This window comes from Notolepis coatsorum (genome assembly GCF_963971535.1).
Source record: "Notolepis coatsorum genome assembly, chromosome: 17".
Taxonomy (NCBI): Eukaryota; Metazoa; Chordata; class Actinopteri; order Aulopiformes; family Paralepididae; genus Notolepis; species Notolepis coatsorum.
This window is the reverse complement of record NC_140181.1, coordinates 68,167,997-68,187,653: the sequence shown is the minus strand read 5'-3', so window position 1 is coordinate 68,187,653 and position 19,657 is coordinate 68,167,997. Positions and strand designations below refer to the sequence as shown.

Genomic DNA, 19,657 nt, shown 5'->3' with positions numbered 1-19,657 from the left:
AACTGCCTCTTTGGTCGCTGGTTAGATCCCCAGCACCAACAGGAATATTCCAGCTGTGAGTTGGTGACTGAAGAGTATTACATCTATGGCGCATCTCTGCCTAGGTGCCCTTGAGCAAGGTACTGAACCCCCAAAACACTTCCAGGGGTGCTGCACTGACTGACTGCTCTGACCTCTGAAGAAATAAATGTGTCAGGACTGTGTGTAATTTGATGGGATATGCACAAAAACGAATATCAATTGCCTTGTGTACAATGGCAATTAAGTAATCATCTTTAAAAGACTAACAAAAAAATCCATGTTACTAGAAAATAATGGTCATATATAGTAACATGGATTTTTTTTTATTAAGCAATGAACCAATAGAAACGACATGACATGACATATAAACAGAGGGCGGGGCAACAGCGGCAGGGGGTCACTCAAAGTTGCTGGGGTCATGGTCGCGAGCTCTATTGTGACTCGCGAGGCTAACGTTTCTATTGGTTCATTGCTTAATAAATTGGCGACAGGGAATGACCGCAAACGATGTTCAAGAGAAGTAGAATGGACGCAGCAGTAGGTGATTATTCTAATGTTCCCATCAGAATACCTTGTAGGTGAGTGTCATGCGGATGTTGTTTTATATTTACCTAATTTGAGATATTGTGGACAATGTTGGAAAAGTGAAAAAAATATATATACAGGCAATTGGACTACTTTTACATTAAACAAACAAATTAATTGTAGTACCAAGTTGTCTGGAAGGAGCACGGGGTATATTGTTTTTCCTCAATTCAACTTTATTGGCACATAACAAATAGCATACAAATGCCGAATCGTGATAATAAGAATACACAACTTCATATTAACATAACTAATGTGTGGACAAAGAATGAATAAAACTCATCGGAAATAATGCTATTTACATGTGGAAGTTGGAACCAACCGCCGTGGTCAGTTGGTTGTTTTGTGCCTGTTGTCGTGTGATCAACTTTAGTTTTAACTACTGTTTGACTGGAATGATGCGCTGATTTCCACAATTGACAAACATGAACGTTGGCTAAGTTAAAGATGAATCGGTTTGGGTTTTCATACCGAAATCCTGATCGGGCTGTCATTAGCAATTCGATTGGCAGGTATTGTCGGTTGAACTGGTTGTTTTAACGTTAGTTACCAGCTTGGTCAACTTCACGGATTTTCCTGTCAGTTAGGGTTAGCAATTTCGGCTTTGTTTAGCAAGCTATAACGTACCCCAATTAACTGTATTGTCTAGCTATAACTTTAAGTTAACCCACCCAACTGGCTGGCTAGTTAAGTCGTTGCTATGATTGCCATTGTGCAATTTGTTTACAAGATTGGGCAACGTTGCATCTTTCAGTTATTTTGCCATATGGTAAATGTAACTAGTTGGCCTCGTTTGTTAGGGCTTCTCGCAAAATACCATGTTTTCAAATGGCAGCGAAAGTCCAGTTTGTGGACGCTGACATTGAAGGCCCAAGTTCTGACATGAAGGCACCGAGGTGGGGGGTCGGTAGGGACAGACAGTGATGGGGACTTCCATGAGCTCCATCAACAATGGACTTGAAGCCGTTTTTTAACAGTGCAAGTGGAACCAAAGCTACACTGCAAGCACCACATAGTAGCAATGTATCCCTTCTGATTCTGGCAATTAAACCTACTTGTAGTTATATTTTTGAATTAATTCTTGGCATATGCTATATAGCTTACAATCAGTGTTTAAATGTTCTTGGAGTTGTAAGTTATGCATTTCAAACGATGGCAGAAAGGCATTGCAGACATCCAGGGATACATTTCCTTGATACTATCTTCCTCTGCCATGTTCCAACCATAGGCTATTTCTGTTCACTTAAATGTTAAAACTTGGCTATAAAAATGCCACTTAAAGAGCCAAAATAGTCAAAATACACTTTAAATTCTAAACCATTGTTGTTTTTTGCACCTAGAATTTGTGTTTTGAAATGCATGGAAGCAAATTAGTCATCAGCTCATTGAAATGCGTTCATGGTGATCTACAAAAATAATGATGAAGGTGAATTGGCAGTGCAACATCTTGGCACTAATCAATTTTTTTTAATATACAGGCAATTCATGAATGGTACTTGCAGATTTGGTACAAGGTGTCTTTATCTGCATGAATGGGCGGTTGCTCCATCAACCATACCATGCAGGTACTTTCAGAAAGGTGGATGTTGGTATGGTGAACGCTGCAGGTGAGAAACTGGCCTCCTTTCTTGCATTGCACACAATATGACAAAATACTGACTGATTGGAATACACTGCACATTTTGAGTTTCCTGTACTTAAAAGCCCTCTTTATTGTTTGCCATGTGCTCCAGATATCTTCATGTCGTCCACTCTGATGGTAGTGCAGCGGCCACAGGAAGGAGTTTAGCAGCTGCCATTCAACCCTCTCTGGTTGGCAATGTACTTGGCGGTGCGCAACCCATCCTTCCTCGAATCCAGGGAATCCTCAGCCATGAGCCTGTTCTTCCTCGAGTTCAGGGAATCTCTCACCAAGGGCCCTTTCTTCCTCGAGTCCAGGGAATCCCTCGTCAAGAGCCCGTTCTTCCTCGAGTCCAGGGAATCCCTCGAGTCCAGGGAATCCCTCGCCAAGAGCGCGTTCTTCCTCGGGTCCAGGGAATCCCTCGCCACGGGCCCGTTCAAGTCCATGCAAGGGGGTCAGAGGCAGCATGGGTGAATGTTTCCAACCTCCAGCACAACTTGGGGCACCGAACCACAGACATTTCTCAGGAACTAGTGCCACCGGGTCCTCGGCTCCCTCACCAGGGTATTGTTTGTGCCACCGTCATCAGTTTTGAGTCTTAAATTATTGATTTACTTCTAAAAGTATTTGCTTTGTGTTTAAATTTTTATTTTTCATTCCAGAAGCTGAAACTAATCTAACTGCCCTCCGGGAATCTGTTCAGCGACCAGGAATGGCTCAAGCAGGCACATTCTGTGGTGTGGGTGATGTTATGCCTTCATTTCTGTTTACCCCTCATACTTTTAACCACCGTCTGCCACTGTATCCTGCAAAACATAATTCTGAATGACATCTCATAAAAATTACTGTGGCTTTTTTGTTTACAAAATGTGCATTTGTGTATTAAGTCATCCAAAGAGCCTACAGAGCTTGGTGGTGGTGGTGCTGCTGCCTCTTTCACTGTCTGGAATGAAACGGAGGCCTCCATCCAGAGTAGAGACGTGACCTGTGGCATCTGCATGGACCTGGTGTATGAGAAGACCCATGCACACGAGCGACGCTTTGGTATCCTGCCCAACTGCAATCATTCTTTCTGCTTGGGGTGCATCGTTACCTGGAGGAAAACTAAAACCTTTGAGGAGGAGGTGGTTAAGTAAGCGATTACGGTTCTAGGATGGACCCACACACTCATCGCACACAGTGTACACTGAAAATATAGCATGGCATGAGGCAGTAAAACTTCACCTGCATGTTTCAGAAATCGGAATCTTTCTCTTTTCTCACTTACAAAGCAAGTAGGAGTAAATCAAAATATATATATTGTGACGAACCTGGTAGGGTACAGGCTCGCCACGGTTCAAATACAAACAAATTCGAATGTTTACACAAGAGCAATATCAATCGATACAAGTATTTATTGAATTCAGGGCAGAATCCAGAGGGGAAAAAAGCAATAGAATGGTTGTGATCCGGTCCGGGGGCCAAAAACACAAAACGGGCTCGCTGACAGAAAAAGGGATTGTTCACAATTCAGGGTAGTCGTCCAGTCCATGGTCGGTACACAAAGAACGCCTATCTCGCTTTCTCCTCAACTCGACCCTCTCTAACCTAGTGTTAATGTAGTGTAGTGTGTGGGACTTGGTGTGTGCACATGAGATGTGGCTGGACTAATGATGTGCAGGTGTGTCCTATCGGTACTATCTGCTACCTAATTGACTCTACTCCTTCCGTGACGGATATATCTCCCATCCTTCACATATCCAAAGGAGGGGGGAGGAGATCTGTCACAATATATATTTTTATTAAAGTAGAATAAATGGAATATAATATGGGATGCCTGGCTGGGTGGCGTAGCGGAGATTGCGCTCGTCACCAATGCAAGAGACTCCGGTATCGAATCCCAGTCTCAGCATTGCCTTCAACTTGGGCCGGCCATCGTACTGGCTCATTTGGCAGAGTCAGCGGGTGGAAGTCGATGGGTGGGGATTGGACGTTGTGGGCAGCGTCTCCTACAGGTTGGTTGGGTGACGCCTGCACAGCAGAGACGGGAAGTATCGGGGTCAGCGTGAGCCTCCCACGCGTTACTCCTCACCATAGAGTCCGCGCTGTCTGGTGAAAAGATGCGACAGGCTGCCTCCTCGTGTACCTGAGGGGACACGTGATGCAAGGCTTCTATCCTCACTACAACCGACCAGTGGGGGGCATAGTCTAGCAACGTTCAAGACAGGGGAGGGGAGAATTGGCTATACGAAATTGGGATGGGAGAAAAATAGAAATGAGGAGAAAAAGTGGATAAAAAAATATATATATAATATGGGACAGGGCTATGCAATTGTGCAGGATTGTTAAATATATACATTAAATTATAATACAGTGGAATTTCAATAGAATATGTAACAGAGCTGTGCAATTAAAAATATATGAACAGTGTCATGTTCAGATGCTCAGTTTTGAGTATTTCTTCAAGCTATATCCAAGGCACTTGATTTAGATGAAAGCATGACATGTAAAATACAGTATTTATTATACTAGGCTACATATGCCCCACCCCCTTTTTTCCTCAATACAAAATAATAAATATAACATTTTCTCATTGTTAAATGCGGTTTGTTCTTTTTCAGGTCTTGCCCGCAGTGCCGTGTAAAGTCTGCCTTCTACGTTCCTAGCGATTGCTGGGTGGAAGGACCGGCAAAGGAAACTCTAATCGCTGCTTTCAAGGAGAAGTTCAAGTAAGCTCCTTACATTGTCCAGGGTCATGTCTAGTCTGGCTGGAACTTCTCTGTACTTCCTTAATTTTTTAGCCAGCCGTGTGAGGCAAAACCTATCATGGTCGCTATTGGCTATGTGGCTTCATAGATCCTTGCATTCTCAATGTGGGCTAAGGTGTAGGGATTGTGGAGGAATATAACCGGATCAATGAATGTACTTAGTCTAGGGTTGCAAATTGTAAGCGCGTTCCTTACTCGATCATTGATAACGTTAAGGATCAATTGTAACAAAAAATTATAATTTGCCAAACAATGACAAATGTATTTGTTTCCTCAGTCAAAAGGTTTATTTCTGCAGCAGCGACATATTTCAGTCTCAACATTGCATGGCATATGAAACATAGAAATGTAGAGGCCTAGACATATTAACTTCTTAAGCCTGAGCGGTCCGGTGGTGGGCCGCAAATTACGCCATAAATCAATCTCTACAGACTGTATGAATTAATGTGTTTTTTCCCCCAATATGTAGCCAAGAGTAAAGACCCTAACCCTGTCAAAACAGCAGTCAACGTGGGTGGCGCAGTGGGCAAGGCGCTCGCCACTAACGCAGGAGATGCTGGGTTCGAGCCCAGCTCTCGGCGTTCCTTCCGGCTTGGCTGGTAGTTCATACTAATACAATTGGCAGTATTAGGGGGTGGGAAAGCCGGTGGGTGGGGATCGGACGTTGTGGACAGCGACTCCTACAGGTCGGTTGGTGCGCCTGTACAGCAGAATCAGGAAGTATCAGGGGCAGCGTGAGAGATTGCGCTGTGTAGGTGAAAAGATGCGACAGCTGCCTCCTCGTGTACCGGAGGGGACACGTGATGCAAGGCTTCGTCCACATTGCAGCCGACCAGTGGGAGGCATGGTCTAACAACGTTCGAGACAGGGGAGGGTAGAATTGGATAATACGAAATTGGGATGGGAGAAAAATAGAAATTGGGGAGAAAAAGTAGATAAAAAAAAAACAGCAGTCAAAGTGTATATTTTCAGCAATACGTTTTGTTTACCAATAGGTTAAAGTGTTATTAGTGAAATATGAGTTTAGGAAATCTAATCGGAAACAGGCAAATATCAATGCTAGGAAATCCGTGCTGCCATTTTGTTTGTAGTCCTATGAGGAGAGGAGACCCAAGGCTTTCGGTGGGCTTTGGGATTTTGAAAAACGACACTACCCAGCTCGAGCCAGCTCCTGTCTCGACTTGTTTGTGGATTCACTTTTTTATTAATGTTATTTTTTGGGATTATCTCCCACAAACCTGAATGTTATTGGCATAAATTAAAACTCAGTTAGTTTCTCTACCTTTCTGTGAATGTCTAGCAAAAAACGTCCATAGATGTGCGACTTGGCTATAATAAGTTATTTATAGGCCTGATATTCTATATTCTATAATCGTATTTCAAATTACATGTGTCCAGAAGGCAGAATTCAGTACTGTATCTACAAAACCTGTTTAGTCATCTTCCCTTTATTCATTTGCTTAGATTTTTTGTACACGTGATCTCAAGAATGTGCTGAATGAGCACCACCTTGTAGAAGTGGAGCAATCTTCCATTTACTTGGGTATGTATTTTTAGGTGCATTTTCAGAAAATAGGGCTAGGGCTCATATTTTCTCAAAATCCGCCTAAAAATACATACTTTACTTACTTACGCCTGCTACCCCTTCTGGGGCATAGGCCGTCAACAAGTGATCTCCAAGCATCTCTGTCTTGAGCTGTTCTCTCCAGGTGGTTCCAGGTCATCTTCATGGTCTTGGTGTCTGCCTCCAGGTACATACCCAAGTAAATATTGCTCCACTTCTACAAGGCTCATTTGTATGTTCTTGGTATCTAGGGACATCTATGGCTCTCAGAGAATGTATTCCCACTGTCAGAAATATTGTGTCTGTTACTAGGCTTGAGTAAATTGTAATGAACCAAAGGATAATATCAATTTTCTTCATTTATTTCATCATCAATTTTCTTCATTTATTTCATCTTTGACGGTGAATAACACCATGCTAATATTTACCAGACATGAAAAATTGCCACTGAGCTCATTCCGCACCTCCTTGAGATCACATGTACAAAAGCAAATTAATAAAGGGCAGATGATCAACAGGAGGTTTTGTAGATGCAGTACTGAATTCTGCCATCCCGACGCATGCAATTTGAAATATGATTATAGAATATCGGGCCTATAAATTACCTTATTATGGTCAAGTCATAAATCTATGGATCGGGCCAAATATCCCCTTTCCAATGGCAGAGTTCAATCTGGATTTAGTATCACCAGGCGCCCCTAACGGTGCACCAAAATCTACTGTAAGTCGTTTTTTTTCATTAGATTGCAACGCCGTTTTTTGCTACACGTTCACAGAAATATAGAGAAACTAACTGCTTTCTGTTTTATGGCAATAACATTCAGGTTTGTGGGATATGATCCCGAAAAGTCACTCTAGAAGTCGGATGATTGACTGGGGCTGGCGTGAGCTGGGAAGTGTAGTTTTTGGAAATTCTAAAGCCCATCGAAAGTCCTAAGTCTCTTCTCTCAAAAGACTACTCAAGTTAGGTTGCGCCAAATCCTCACGTCTATAAGCGCCTTTTTCCAACTTGATGCCCTGAGATTTCTATAAACTCATATTTCACTAACACTTAAAATCATTGGTAAACAAACGTAGTGCTGAAAATACACTTGACTGCTGTTTTGACTGGGTTAGGGTCGTTACTCTTGGCTTCATTTGAAAAAACAGTATCCGGTGACAAAAGGTGGATGAATGGGGGAGGGTTGGAAGTGAACATGACTGGGAGGTTGTTTGAGGGGGGGAAGGCGATCATTATTCCACAGGATGCTGCTAAGCCATTTTCACTAGTTTATTGATATTTTTTGGTGGAAAACCCATGCCAAACAAATTGTTGTTCAATATATAAAGTGTTAATTTTAGGCCTTTCACACCGGGAATAATTGGTTCGGAACGTGAAAAATCGGTGCTCAGCTGGAACCGATCATTTTTTTTTCTTGCGAACCGTGATGGACATCAGTGGGCGTGTCATATTCTAGGCTGTCGGGACAAGCGCAAACGGCGAACAGCAGAGGTTCTCCATTGCACTCAATCAATCCATACATACAACAGGAAGCGATTTGCGACTGATCTCAAAATGAGATTAGATTCCAATGTATTGTTATTATACAGCACAAATACAATACACCATCCAACCAGAGTGGATAAAGAAATGCTCCAGAAATGAATATGCGTTGAGAAAAGCTTAGCGAGCCTCAGCGCGCAAGCACACACTTACTGTATGTTCGAAATGAATCGTTCCGTAGGATTCTATTATTCTAATGACTTGTTTTATTGGGTCATTATTTATTATTTATTTATTGTAGTAGTAGTAAGTCCTACTGTAGAACATGACATATTAGCATTATGACATCTGATTTATTAATGCCAATACTGAAGACTGCGCAATTGGCTCTTGACAAGTGTAAATTATGGATTAGTCGGGTGCAGTCAGCGTCGGACCCTTTAGCTAAACTAGTTAGTGCAGCTGCCTGTGGATCCTATGGTCCCAGGTTCAAATCTCTCATTTTTTTTTCATTAATGGATGAAATGATGGATCACCATGGTGCAATGCCAAACCTCTGAAGCTGTTTTATATAGGGCACATTTTGCCACTGTTGTGTTTACCTCTGCCTGAGTAACGCCCCCGTTGATGACTTGAGGACGGTGGAATGTTGGTTCTCCTTAAATGGGTGTAAACGCGGGCTGGTCTGCCAGAGAGCACCGAGGTTCAGAGGCTCCAGAGCTGGAACTTGAACCGGAGCCCTGCCGGTGTGAAAGGGGTCTGTGTGGAGGGGATCTGTATCTTATTTTTTTTTTTATCCACTTTTTCTCCCATTTTCTACATTTTCTTCCATCCCAATTTCGTATCATCCAATTCAACCCTCCCCTGTCACGAACGCTGTTTCTTGCCTCCCACAAGCCGGCTGCAATGTGGACTAAGTCATACATAGCACAAGTCCCCTCCGGTACTTGAGGTAACAGCAGTCGCATCTTTTCACCTGCGCAGCTCGATCTCTCAGTGGCGAGGAGTAACGCGTGGGAGGCTCACGCTGCCCCCGACACTTCCTGATTCTACTGCGCAGGCGCACCAACCGACCTGTAGGAGTCGCTGTCCACAACGCCCGATCCCCACCCATCAGTTTCTCACCCTCTAATACTGCCAATTGTATTAGTACGGACGACCAGCCAAACTGAAAACAATGTGGAGAGCTGGATTTGAACACGCGAACCCAGCGTCTCTACATTGGTGGCGAGTGCCTTGCCCACTACACCACCTAGCCGCCCTGGGATCTGTATCTTCAATAAAGGATTATCTTATCTTATGCCCTAGCCATATTTTCAGAAAACGAGGTCCATTTGCATGTTTAGGGACCTCTATGTACCTCAGGCAATGTATTCCCATTGTCCGAAATATTGTGTCTGTTACTAGGCTCGAGTAAATTGTAATGAACCAAAGGAGAATATATATATATATATATATATATATATATATATATATATTTTTTTTTCTCATCTTTGATGGTGAATAACACCATGCTAACATTGACCAGACGTGAGAACTTGAGATCAAGTTCAAGGCCTATATATGACCTTATTATGGCCAAGACATCTATCGATCGGGCCAAATCTCCTCTTTTCAATGGCAGTTCAATCTGGATTTGGTACCACCAGGCGCCCGTAACAGGGCAGCAAAGACTGATTGATTGAATTGATTGATTGACCATGAATGAAATCTACTGTAAGTAGTTACTTTTTGGTAATAAGAAATGCTACGCCATTTTTCCATCAGATTGACAGTTTTTTTTTTCTAGACGTTCACAGAAAGGTAAAGAAACTAACTACATTCTATTTTATTTTTTATAATTTCACGCCAGACTGCTCCAAGTTTGAGGGGGGCTGGCATGAACTGGGTAGTGTAGTTTTATGAAATTTCGAAAGCCCTGGGTCTTCCCCTCTTAGGACTATAAACACGAATGATTGTCATTTCCTTGCGTCTATATCCGCCGGTTTCTGATAGAATGCGCAGAGATTCTTGTAAACTCATATTTCACTAATAACACTTTGAAGGATGTCGAGGTTTTTCAAGGTGTATATAGTGTTAAATATTGGTGGATGACAGCATCTACTTATAGCCAGGTCAGAGAGGTAGAGGTGGTGGAGGAGGAGGACGACAACAACACATTGTCTGCCATGCATTGTACCCATCCTTCGGCCCAGTCTGCCAGTGCTGTAACCCTATGGAGATATTTACCTTCTTTGCAGGGCTATAACTTTTTAAATATTATAGCTATATCGTAGGGCTGGGCGATATGACGATATTATATAAATATCGGGTACAGTTCATTAACGATACACTTTTTTAACGTATCGTGGATATCGTGATGTTTTGCCCAAGAGGATTGTGTCGCGTCAATCTGGTCCACCCCGTTCAAACTTTTGAACAACGCCGCTCCCACACACACACTACTGCATCAAAGTTAGTTAGTACTTATGATTAACAAAGGCATTCGTTTTGTGGCATCAACATTATATAGTTACACGTTATATAGTTACACATCAGCGTATTTACCCAAACATAGCAACGTCCGATGACGACATAGATAGCAAGCGTTACTGTTCATATCTCAGTCCGTGCCGAGTTGTGCGTGCCCATTCTGCGGTCTGTTAATAAAGTTTTCAATCAGACAGATGTATGGAAAGGCTTTTATTATAACATTTGTTGCAGTAAAATCATTATGCCTCGTTGTCATGCTGCGGTGCGCTAGTAATCACTCGTCGGCTGCGGTGAGCTGTTGTTGTTGTCGTTGAGCTGAGCTCTCGTTAAAATCAAGGAGGGCATTCAGGAAGTAAAAAAAGAATAGCGCTGCTTGCCGATTGGTGCTAAGAACAGCAGGGCGGGTACAAGCGGTGTGACGTAATTGGCAGACTCGACTGTCAATCAAAATTATTATGTTGCCGGCTGAATGATTGAATGAATGAACGTTATTAACGATTGCAGAATGGGTACAATACAGTACAGCTCAATACAACAACAGTGGACTGACTGGACGATGAAGACCAGAAAAAGACTTTCGGCTTTTTTACATAAGGGTCCTCTATTTTCAATTCATCAAAACATTTAGAGACATACAAATATACAGTAGTTTCATAAAAATGCTAAAATCCTATTGATTGATTTAAAACTTTATTAACATATTGCAGAATGGGTACAGTACAGCTCAATACATACAATTGTTAAGGGGATGCAGACCAGCGAAAGACTTTCGTCTTGTTTACATCAGGGTCCCCCATTTTCAATTCATCATATTTCATATCTAAATCATATAATATCTCATTGCTAAATATATGCAATATATAATCTAATAATCCAATAATCTAAATCTAATATATAATATAAAAATGCTAAATGCATGGGTATTTTATTTTGTCTTTAATGTTAGCTTGCAAACTCAAATACTGTCTTGGTAAGCCTCATACTGAATTGTTTGGGGGAAAAAAGAAAAACATCGTGATGCGTATCGTGTATCGCCGAAAGGTCAGAAAATATCGTGATATCATATTTAGGCCATATCGCCCAGCCCTACTATATCGACATTACTATGGCCCATTCAACATCGGGTATCTATCATTCCGGATGTGGGAACTTTATATTTTTTCATTCATACATTGTCGTGTTAATACCGTCATGAATATAAGTATGTTTAAGGTTTTCTGCAATAATTCCTAAAACGCGAGTTATAGGCCCTGACTCGTATGATAGATTATCGATTGGCGTTTCTTTCCTATACACGCTATATTAAAAAATTCAAATGTATATGATCGGTATACATTATGCTTCATCATGCGTGAAGGAAAGGGGGGGGGGGTTGTTTATAATTCCTTGATCGTCGGTAGTCTTTTTTTACTATACGTTGATCAGATGGATTGCTGTGAAATAAATAAACAATCGGGCTAAAAATAACGTTAGATTCTTCTTACCGGTCGCCGATGAGACTGGAGGAAAAATATTCCAATTATTTGACGTCGATCTGCTAGATCCATTTCCCGTTTGTATGACACAATAAATGCCGAAATCATATTGATTATTGCATTTAGAAAGCGATCCCAATGCACTCAAGTGTGTATCTAGATCCACGCTACAAGATATTACTGCCGGAGGATTCTCCCAGATGCACCGAGCGCCACTTCCGGTTTGGCTTGGAGTGTAACTCGCCCGAAATCCACCGGGGGGGCGGTATTGAGGCGTTGCAATATCAGACAGGGTCCAGCTGCGTCCCCGGAGGGAGGCTGGATGAATTATGAATGCCATGGCGAAAAAATTAAATATTGATCCCAAAAACGAGTTAACTCGTTTCTGGCGCACAACGCATGGCGGGCAATAACGAGTATACTCATTTTTGGCGCACAATGTGTTAACAGTAAGCTGTGTGTGTATGCCCAAGGTCGTTCGGCATCTTGATAAGCATTGAAAGTGCAGAGAGAAGCATTGAAAGTGCAGAGAGACATCAATGGAACGAACGTTTAATGTGTGTTAAAGGTGAATAGCAGTTGTCATGACACGACGAGAAGAGAGGCCGGGCCTGTCATTGCTATGGCGAGAATATAGAAAAGTGAGTTTTCTTCCGGGTGTAAGTCAGACTGAGATACGAACCACACAGAAGAGACGAACCACAGAGACTTTGAAACGGCTCCCTCCTCCCCTCGCAAAAAGGGGGGGGGGGGGGGGGGGGGGGGGGGGGGGGCAGCAATGGAGAAGTGTCACGACGACAGGCTTTTGGAATAACCACCAGGCCGCGATGACCACCGAGCGGGGTGAAAGGAGAGATCATTAGAATAATAAATTTTGTTTCTTCCCAAGACTTTTCAAGGACAATTACAGAATTGGTTTCCATCTGATTACGAGGTTTGTTTATGGAATAAACGACGTTTTCCAAGAAAGGTATTGCGCTGTCAAGTGTCGAATTCTTATGATTACGGATTGCATTAAAGGGGAATGACTACGATGTACAGCCGGTATGAGAAGATCAAGAGATAAACACAATGCAGAAACTACACGAGCCAACAGATGAAGAGGTGATACTGGCTGATTGTGGTCCAGATCCAACAACTTGCAAACATCTCTATAGGGATGTTCTGATCAAGTTGTTTCGCTCCCGATCCGATTGATCTAACATGGCGTATCTGCTGATAATGAGTCCTGATCCGACGTATGTATTTACCTAGATGGTACAGCTGCACAGTGCACCCTTGAGGTATATTTTAAGTTATTAAGGTCCAATGTAGGTAAGTTTGGTAATCTAATAGCTCTGCTTAAAAAATGGCCTACATCACAGTTTTTGCTTAATGATCGGGACATCCCTACCTCTGTACCCCCTAGACCCCCCCACCTTTTCTCAGATCAATCAGTTTTTGACATCTCTTCTCTCATCATTTCTCGTTTCAGAAAGATAACATGCAATTCGTACATGCGGTTTGGACGCTGCCCCTTCAAATCGGAGTGCATTTATCGGCACGTCACACCACACCGGCGCAGACCACGCCGCAACTCGTCGGTAAATGATCTTTCTTATCGGAATTGGAATGTGGTTTTTCTCCCTGCTCCCACATCAGAAAGTACTTTTCCAAATACTATACAGGAATTAGGGTTGGGTAATATACAGATTATTTATAGTCTTCATGTGCATATTTCTTTTGGCTCATAGACTAATATTGTGATGTAATTTTTTTGGTATACAGTCCTGCAAATTAGGGAATTTGTCTTTGCAACCAAAGGTGCAGACAAATTTAAGTTCACTAGTTTCACAGTCTGTATGACAAATTTTTGATGCAATGACGACATGCCAGCTCTCATTCAGTCACAGGATCAGCATGACTACAATAATGGACGTAGAAGACCTGTAAAAAAAAATATAAATAAAAATACATGTTCAGAGGTCTTTGTGATTCCCTTTCTCACCAGATTGATGAGGAGATTCTGGAAGACCTGGATGTCCTGCAACTACTGGACTGTATCATGGCCTTGACCTTTCTCAACGACTTCGATGGTGATGATGATGATGACGATGATGACAACGACGATGACACTTTCATTCATCACGCCTATGTCCCTTAAAAGGACTGACGGGGACCCTGCCACTGGCCCCAGTAGACTATGCTGCTATCTTTTCACTGCCCTGCTGCTCTTATTTGCTCCTGCAGCTATGTTCAAAACTGATATTTCTTACAACCGTGGTATATTCTCATACACTCCCAGGTAACTAGCTGAACATAAAAAAAAAGCTGGTTTCTATCTGAGCTGTTAGAAGTCATTGAGACTGGACTCTTGTCGTCTATACCCAAAGAGATTAGATTTGGAGCTCTAGTTTGACAGCCAATGGAGTCTTTTTGTTGTTTTGTTGTTCTCCAGCATGGGTGGTTTATGTGAGTTCAAGATGGGTCTATGTTAGTGGCCACAATGGCGTTGCTTACTATTTGATTGGTTAACCTGGTACGGTTACGGTCTTTTTGCCAAGCTATGGCCAATTTGCAACATTTTGAGATTTTTTAAAGTTGTCTTGTAAGTAGAGAATATTTATATAAAGTGGAATTTTACTGAAATTAACTTGGGCATAATAATTTGGCAAAAGTAAACGTTCTCGCTGAAATTTCACAAGTGGAGTTCTCAAGATCAAGGAAAATGTAATGTGACTTGAATTGCATTACCTGAAATAATAATAATAATAATACAACTATTTTATATAGTGCTTTTTCAGGTGCTATAATAGAATAGAATGTATCCCTACATGAAATATCTACTGCTCAAAATTCCAATGTGTAATGCAGATTGACTGCCTATAACATTTTCTGTAAACTACGTCGGGCAATGTCTTGGGATTTCATTTCCTTGAACTAATAACATAAACATAAAAATTTAGAGAATTCTCATGGGGAAACACCTACATTCTGCACAATTCCAAGTTATATTTCAACAGAATTCCCCTTTTTTAAGTGTCTAGATTTGAAGAGCATTGTACCTTTCCTTACTTGAAATGTTTACCTCAGCTGACTTGTTCCAATGTTGGTATGATTAGTCGACCTAATGTTGGATTTTATGATACATTTTTTTTATGAGAAGTTATATGTTGAAAATAAAAATGTTTCACATTTTGGCTAATTGAAAATGTGTATGGCTCCTTCTTACAATTGCCCTACCCTTGCCACTAGGTGGCAATGTTAAAAATAATGTTCCAAGTCATCACTTAAGGGAGTCGAAGAAGAAAATGTAAACAAAACTGGCGGTCAACCACAGATATCTATGGTCAACCACGCCAGGGAGCGCGTGTTTTCTGCGAGACTTTTCAAGGGTTTTTATGAAAGCATATTTGTCTCGATTAGTTACTCCGAGAGAAGACCATGGACACTAATATGTTGAGCCGCGCTGACGGACGGTCAAAGTTACTTTTCCAGACACTTTTGTCGGGAGCATTCGCTGTTCCCAAAGCCTTGAGCGTGTTTCAGAGGCAGCAACGGTATTCTGACCCCCAACTTTCCCCTCATCGCTGGCTAGACATACTTTGCGAAGAGGAAGTATGCTCCGGGAATGATGGTCAGCATGGGCCACTTACAATGTAAGTAGTGGGGGGTTTACATTTAATGTATCGTGTACCATCTTATTCTTAACGACGTTGATTGGTGTATATTGAGCCATACTGTATTGTACCCTTCTGCAATCTGTTAAATAAAGTTTTCATTCATTTATTGGTTGATTGTTCGTTCACACCGTTCCCTTTGCTCTCTTCTGTCCAGCAAACCAATGGTATGCCTGTTTCCAGTAGTGTTCAAACGGAACCTGCTTTCCTTCATTCATGTGGTTCACTCAACCCTTCCCAGAACCAGTGTGCTTCGCCTGCTTAAGTGCCTCAGCCAGGAGCCTTGTCCAAACCCTTGGGTCTTTACCCTGGTTCGACAGCTACAAAGGGACCTGGGGGATTCTGGGGAGGGACCCCTTTTCACTCCACGGTGTAGCCAGAGACTCGACAGGCTTTGTGAGGGTTTGGGTGGTCCAGGTAGGACAGGAGGATGGGCCACATGTTTCAGTGGTCAAACCGTGCCAGCATCTCGGGCTGGAGTGGAGATGTCGGAGCCAGGGGCACAGAGGAAAAGGAAGAGCAGCTCTGTGGCTCTTGATTCAGATGCTGAGGAGAATGGACAACCGAGAAAACGGATCAAAATGGTTTTGTCTCCCGCGATGTCTGTGTGTAGCGTTGAAGGTCCCTCGCTAGTAGAGACACAGGAGCCACCCAAAGGAGTGGAGGAAGCCACCACGGCCACTGTTGAACCCCAGCAACCTGCAGCAGTCGGCCTGTGTGATACCCTGCCTGAACATGTAATGGTAAATAAATGCTCCAAGACTGGGCTTTTTAACTGATGTTGTGCTGATCTATATACCACATACCATGTTAAATGACACATTTTCTCATTTCAGGCTGCTGTTCCTCGAATCAAAGAATTATTGGAAAGTGAGATGGAGGTAATGACAAGCAACACATTGTTACAATAGTTATAAACAATGTGGCCTTGACAATGTGGCCTTGAGTCTACTATTCTCCATTGTCTTCTTATTTTCAGTGGGACCAGAGTTCTGCAGATGTGTTCAAGGTGCTGAATGAATGTGGCCCTGTTCAGGTAAACCCTTGAATGATATTGATAACCCCACCCCACAGTTTATTGCCCTACATTTACATTGTCATTTAGCTGATGCTTTTATCCAAAGCAACTTACAAATTGTCAACAAGTCAGCAGGTACAACCTATTGTTCGTCAGACAGTGTCAAACTTGAATGTTACACTCAGAGTACATAGTGACATATTAGCATGGTAGTTAGTAGTATAGGGATAGTACATAATAGTAAAAGACTGTAAGGAGGTTATTATTTTCTTTATTATTATTTCAGATATTGATGGAAGATGTGTGGTTTCAACTGTTGGTCAGAGTAAACCCACTAATCTTTCTCTCTCCTCTGTTAGGTAGAGGTGTTGTGCAGCATGTTGAGTCTGTCTGAGGCACCAGAGCAGACCTTACCTAATCTGTGTAGCTGTCTGTTGGGGCTCTCCACTGACCTCAGCCACAGTGCAGCAGCCACTCTCATCAAAAGCCTCCTATTGGGAAAGGTACTTCACAAGATAAGAGTGAGAAGAAGAGAGTGAGATAAGATTTTGACATTTTGTGAAAGGTTTTGGTTGCAGGCACCAGCTTTCAGACCAGTGGCTATTGGTCTACTAAGAAATTGTTAAAGTAACACGCCACCATTATGGGAAATGTGCTTACCGTCTTCTCCAGAGTCGGAGTGAATTAATGACAAATGAATGGAAGTGAATATGGACCACTAGCCTAACTTAAAACTCTGCGAGAGGTGTTATTGGCCAACAGCTAGGCTAGTGATCTGTATCCACTTCCATTAATATGTGCTGTGCTAGGCTAGCTTGCAGCCAGATAGCTTTCTACTAAACACACAAAGAAAATTGGTATCCATCTTCTTGTCCAACTCTGGAGAAGATGTTAAGTGCATTTCCCATCATGTTGGTGTGTTCCTTTAAGTCGAGGATGGCCTAATGCAGTTAGTCTTCACAACTGGATGCAGATGTGAGAAACCCATACGCTTCGACCACATCTCATCCATAATGCATGTATGTTGCTGCAAACTAAAGTACATGCAGAGTTCTATGCAAGGGTTCCATAGCTAAAACAAAATCGGTTGACCATTTGTGTTTTCCTTGATGAAAATCATAATTTACTATACCTCTGAGCCAGCAACAAAAATGACAAAACTAGTAAAAAGGGAAAAAAAATCTTTACATTAGTCACTATCCAGCTGGTAGTAGGACTTGATTGGTGATGTTGTGTTAGAATATACAATTTCTTTTAAACTTGATTTCACCAATAAAAATGTTCATCATGAAAACATAACAGAAAGCTTACAACATTCAGTTTTGTTTAGTTTAGTTATATTTTCAATGCAATTTGTTTGATAAATTCACTGTATGAAACACATTGCAGCTGCAATACAATCATTTAGCGGCAACAGATTTTCATTAATTCAATCAATGAATTTAGTGGATTAGGTGTTAATGATGCAAAGTTTATCACTGTTTGATACTGATGTGATGGCCCTGTAGGTCCTCTCTCTCTCAGAACCAGCTTCTAGATGCCTCGTCACAGCAGTGACATCACTATGTGGTCGCTATCCCAGACCGACATGCCACGCCCTAATTGGACCAGTTCTAGAAGAGGGAAGAACAGGTAGATCTTTTGTTATCCGACTTTTGAGTGATTGGCTGCATTTCTCAGCCACTTTCCAATGGACTCAGTGCGTGATTCATCATATAATGACTGATATTACATTTATAAATGGGCAATTGTTTTCTGTTCAGGGAGTCCACAAGCTGAGCTGCTGAACAGACTGATAGACTGCCTGGACCCCCACTACAGACTGCTGGTGTTTCAGTAAGATAAGCACCAACAGATTAATTGGTTAGATGTAGCTAATGTTAAAGATCCCATGAAAGGGAGTATGCATTTTTACTTCTGTGGTTTGACGTGTTTCGGAATTAATCAAGATGGTCTGGGGGGGGGGGGGGGGGGGGGGGGAACTCATAACATTGGGAGTTGACTTAGATACACACATATAAAAATAGCCTGTGCGAATAGAAAAAAATATTTGGGGGCACCCTTTGCGAGTACTGATTTCAACCCTTTCATTCGCATTTCACTCCTAAATTAATTCAGAACCTGGGTGACCATACCCTGAATCTGAATTAGATTATTCGTTCTACTACTTGCATGTAACGTTAAGCTAACGTGTTGTCCAGTCCACATGTTCAAACTTTGAAAACAACATTTCAGTAGCGTGCCATGGAGTTTCAGTCAAGCTAACTGCACAACCCCCCCCCCCACACACACGCTACTGCATCAACTTTATGATTAACAAAGGCATTCGTTTTGTGGCATTAATGTTACATATAGTTACACGTTCAATAACATCAGCATATTTACCAAACCATAGCAAGCATTAGTCTCTTCATTATGATATCTCTCAGTTCCTTCCTTTGCTCAGAGAGCCCGTACTGAATTGTACCCATTCTGCAATCAGTTAAAGCTTTCAATAAATCAGACAAATGTATAGAAAAGCTTTTATTATAACATTCTTTGCAGTAAAATCATCATGCCTTGTTTGGTCCTCCTCCTGCAGAGCGCTGGTACTCGTGTGCAGCGGGGAGCTAACGTTATTAGCGTGAGCTCCGGTAGTTGTTTTGAATTTCTCGTGTAGCGTAATGGTGGACTTTCCTAACCTCGTTCCCAGTTTTATCTCTTCCATGAGATAAAGACTGGTAAAGCACTACGGCCGAAAGTGTGTATGGGGTAGAATTTCCGGTGTATGTACTTCCCCTGGAAGCTGCCTCCGAACGGACCAAACTTTTCCCGAATCCTGTCGGCAAACAAGCTAAAACGTCCCGGTCATGTAGTGAATTCTTCAGGCAAAGCCGTTGCAGTGGCTTAAACGAGGAAATATTGTGCACTTCACACGTTTCTATAATTGTTTTGTCGAAACCGGAAAGCCTGTAGCCGGTACTTCCTGTACTTCCGTTTTCACACTTTAGGAGGCATATCTTTACCAGCCTA

At 42.1% G+C, this 19,657-nt stretch overlaps 2 protein-coding genes across 3 annotated transcripts in view; both read left to right on the top strand.

The window, feature by feature from the left end:
• Positions 1-463: 463 nt before the first annotated feature.
• Positions 464-15,152, top strand: mkrn4 (makorin, ring finger protein, 4). Of its 2 annotated transcripts, none has more exons than XM_084332946.1 (8): positions 464-599; positions 2,085-2,213; positions 2,340-2,791; positions 2,890-2,966; positions 3,115-3,359; positions 4,828-4,935; positions 13,443-13,551; positions 13,959-15,152. In XM_084332946.1, exons 1-8 carry the CDS (start codon positions 529-531, stop codon positions 14,109-14,111), a joined length of 1,344 nt encoding a protein of 447 aa, XP_084189072.1. In that variant the 5' UTR covers positions 464-528; the 3' UTR covers positions 14,112-15,152. The 2 variants fall into 2 exon arrangements, with proteins under 2 accessions (XP_084189072.1, XP_084189073.1); XM_084332947.1 differs by having other exon boundaries at positions 512-562.
• A 166-nt stretch (positions 15,153-15,318) lies between these two features.
• Positions 15,319-19,657, top strand: part of fance (FA complementation group E) — an 18,292-nt gene continuing 13,953 nt past the window's right edge. The window contains exons 1-7 of the mRNA XM_084333484.1: positions 15,319-15,606; positions 15,785-16,370; positions 16,464-16,508; positions 16,607-16,663; positions 17,005-17,148; positions 18,154-18,277; positions 18,409-18,481. Coding sequence (XP_084189610.1) covers positions 15,392-15,606; positions 15,785-16,370; positions 16,464-16,508; positions 16,607-16,663; positions 17,005-17,148; positions 18,154-18,277; positions 18,409-18,481 — 1,244 coding nt within the window. The 5' untranslated portion in view covers positions 15,319-15,391. The remainder of the gene's footprint in view (positions 15,607-15,784; positions 16,371-16,463; positions 16,509-16,606; positions 16,664-17,004; positions 17,149-18,153; positions 18,278-18,408; positions 18,482-19,657) is intronic.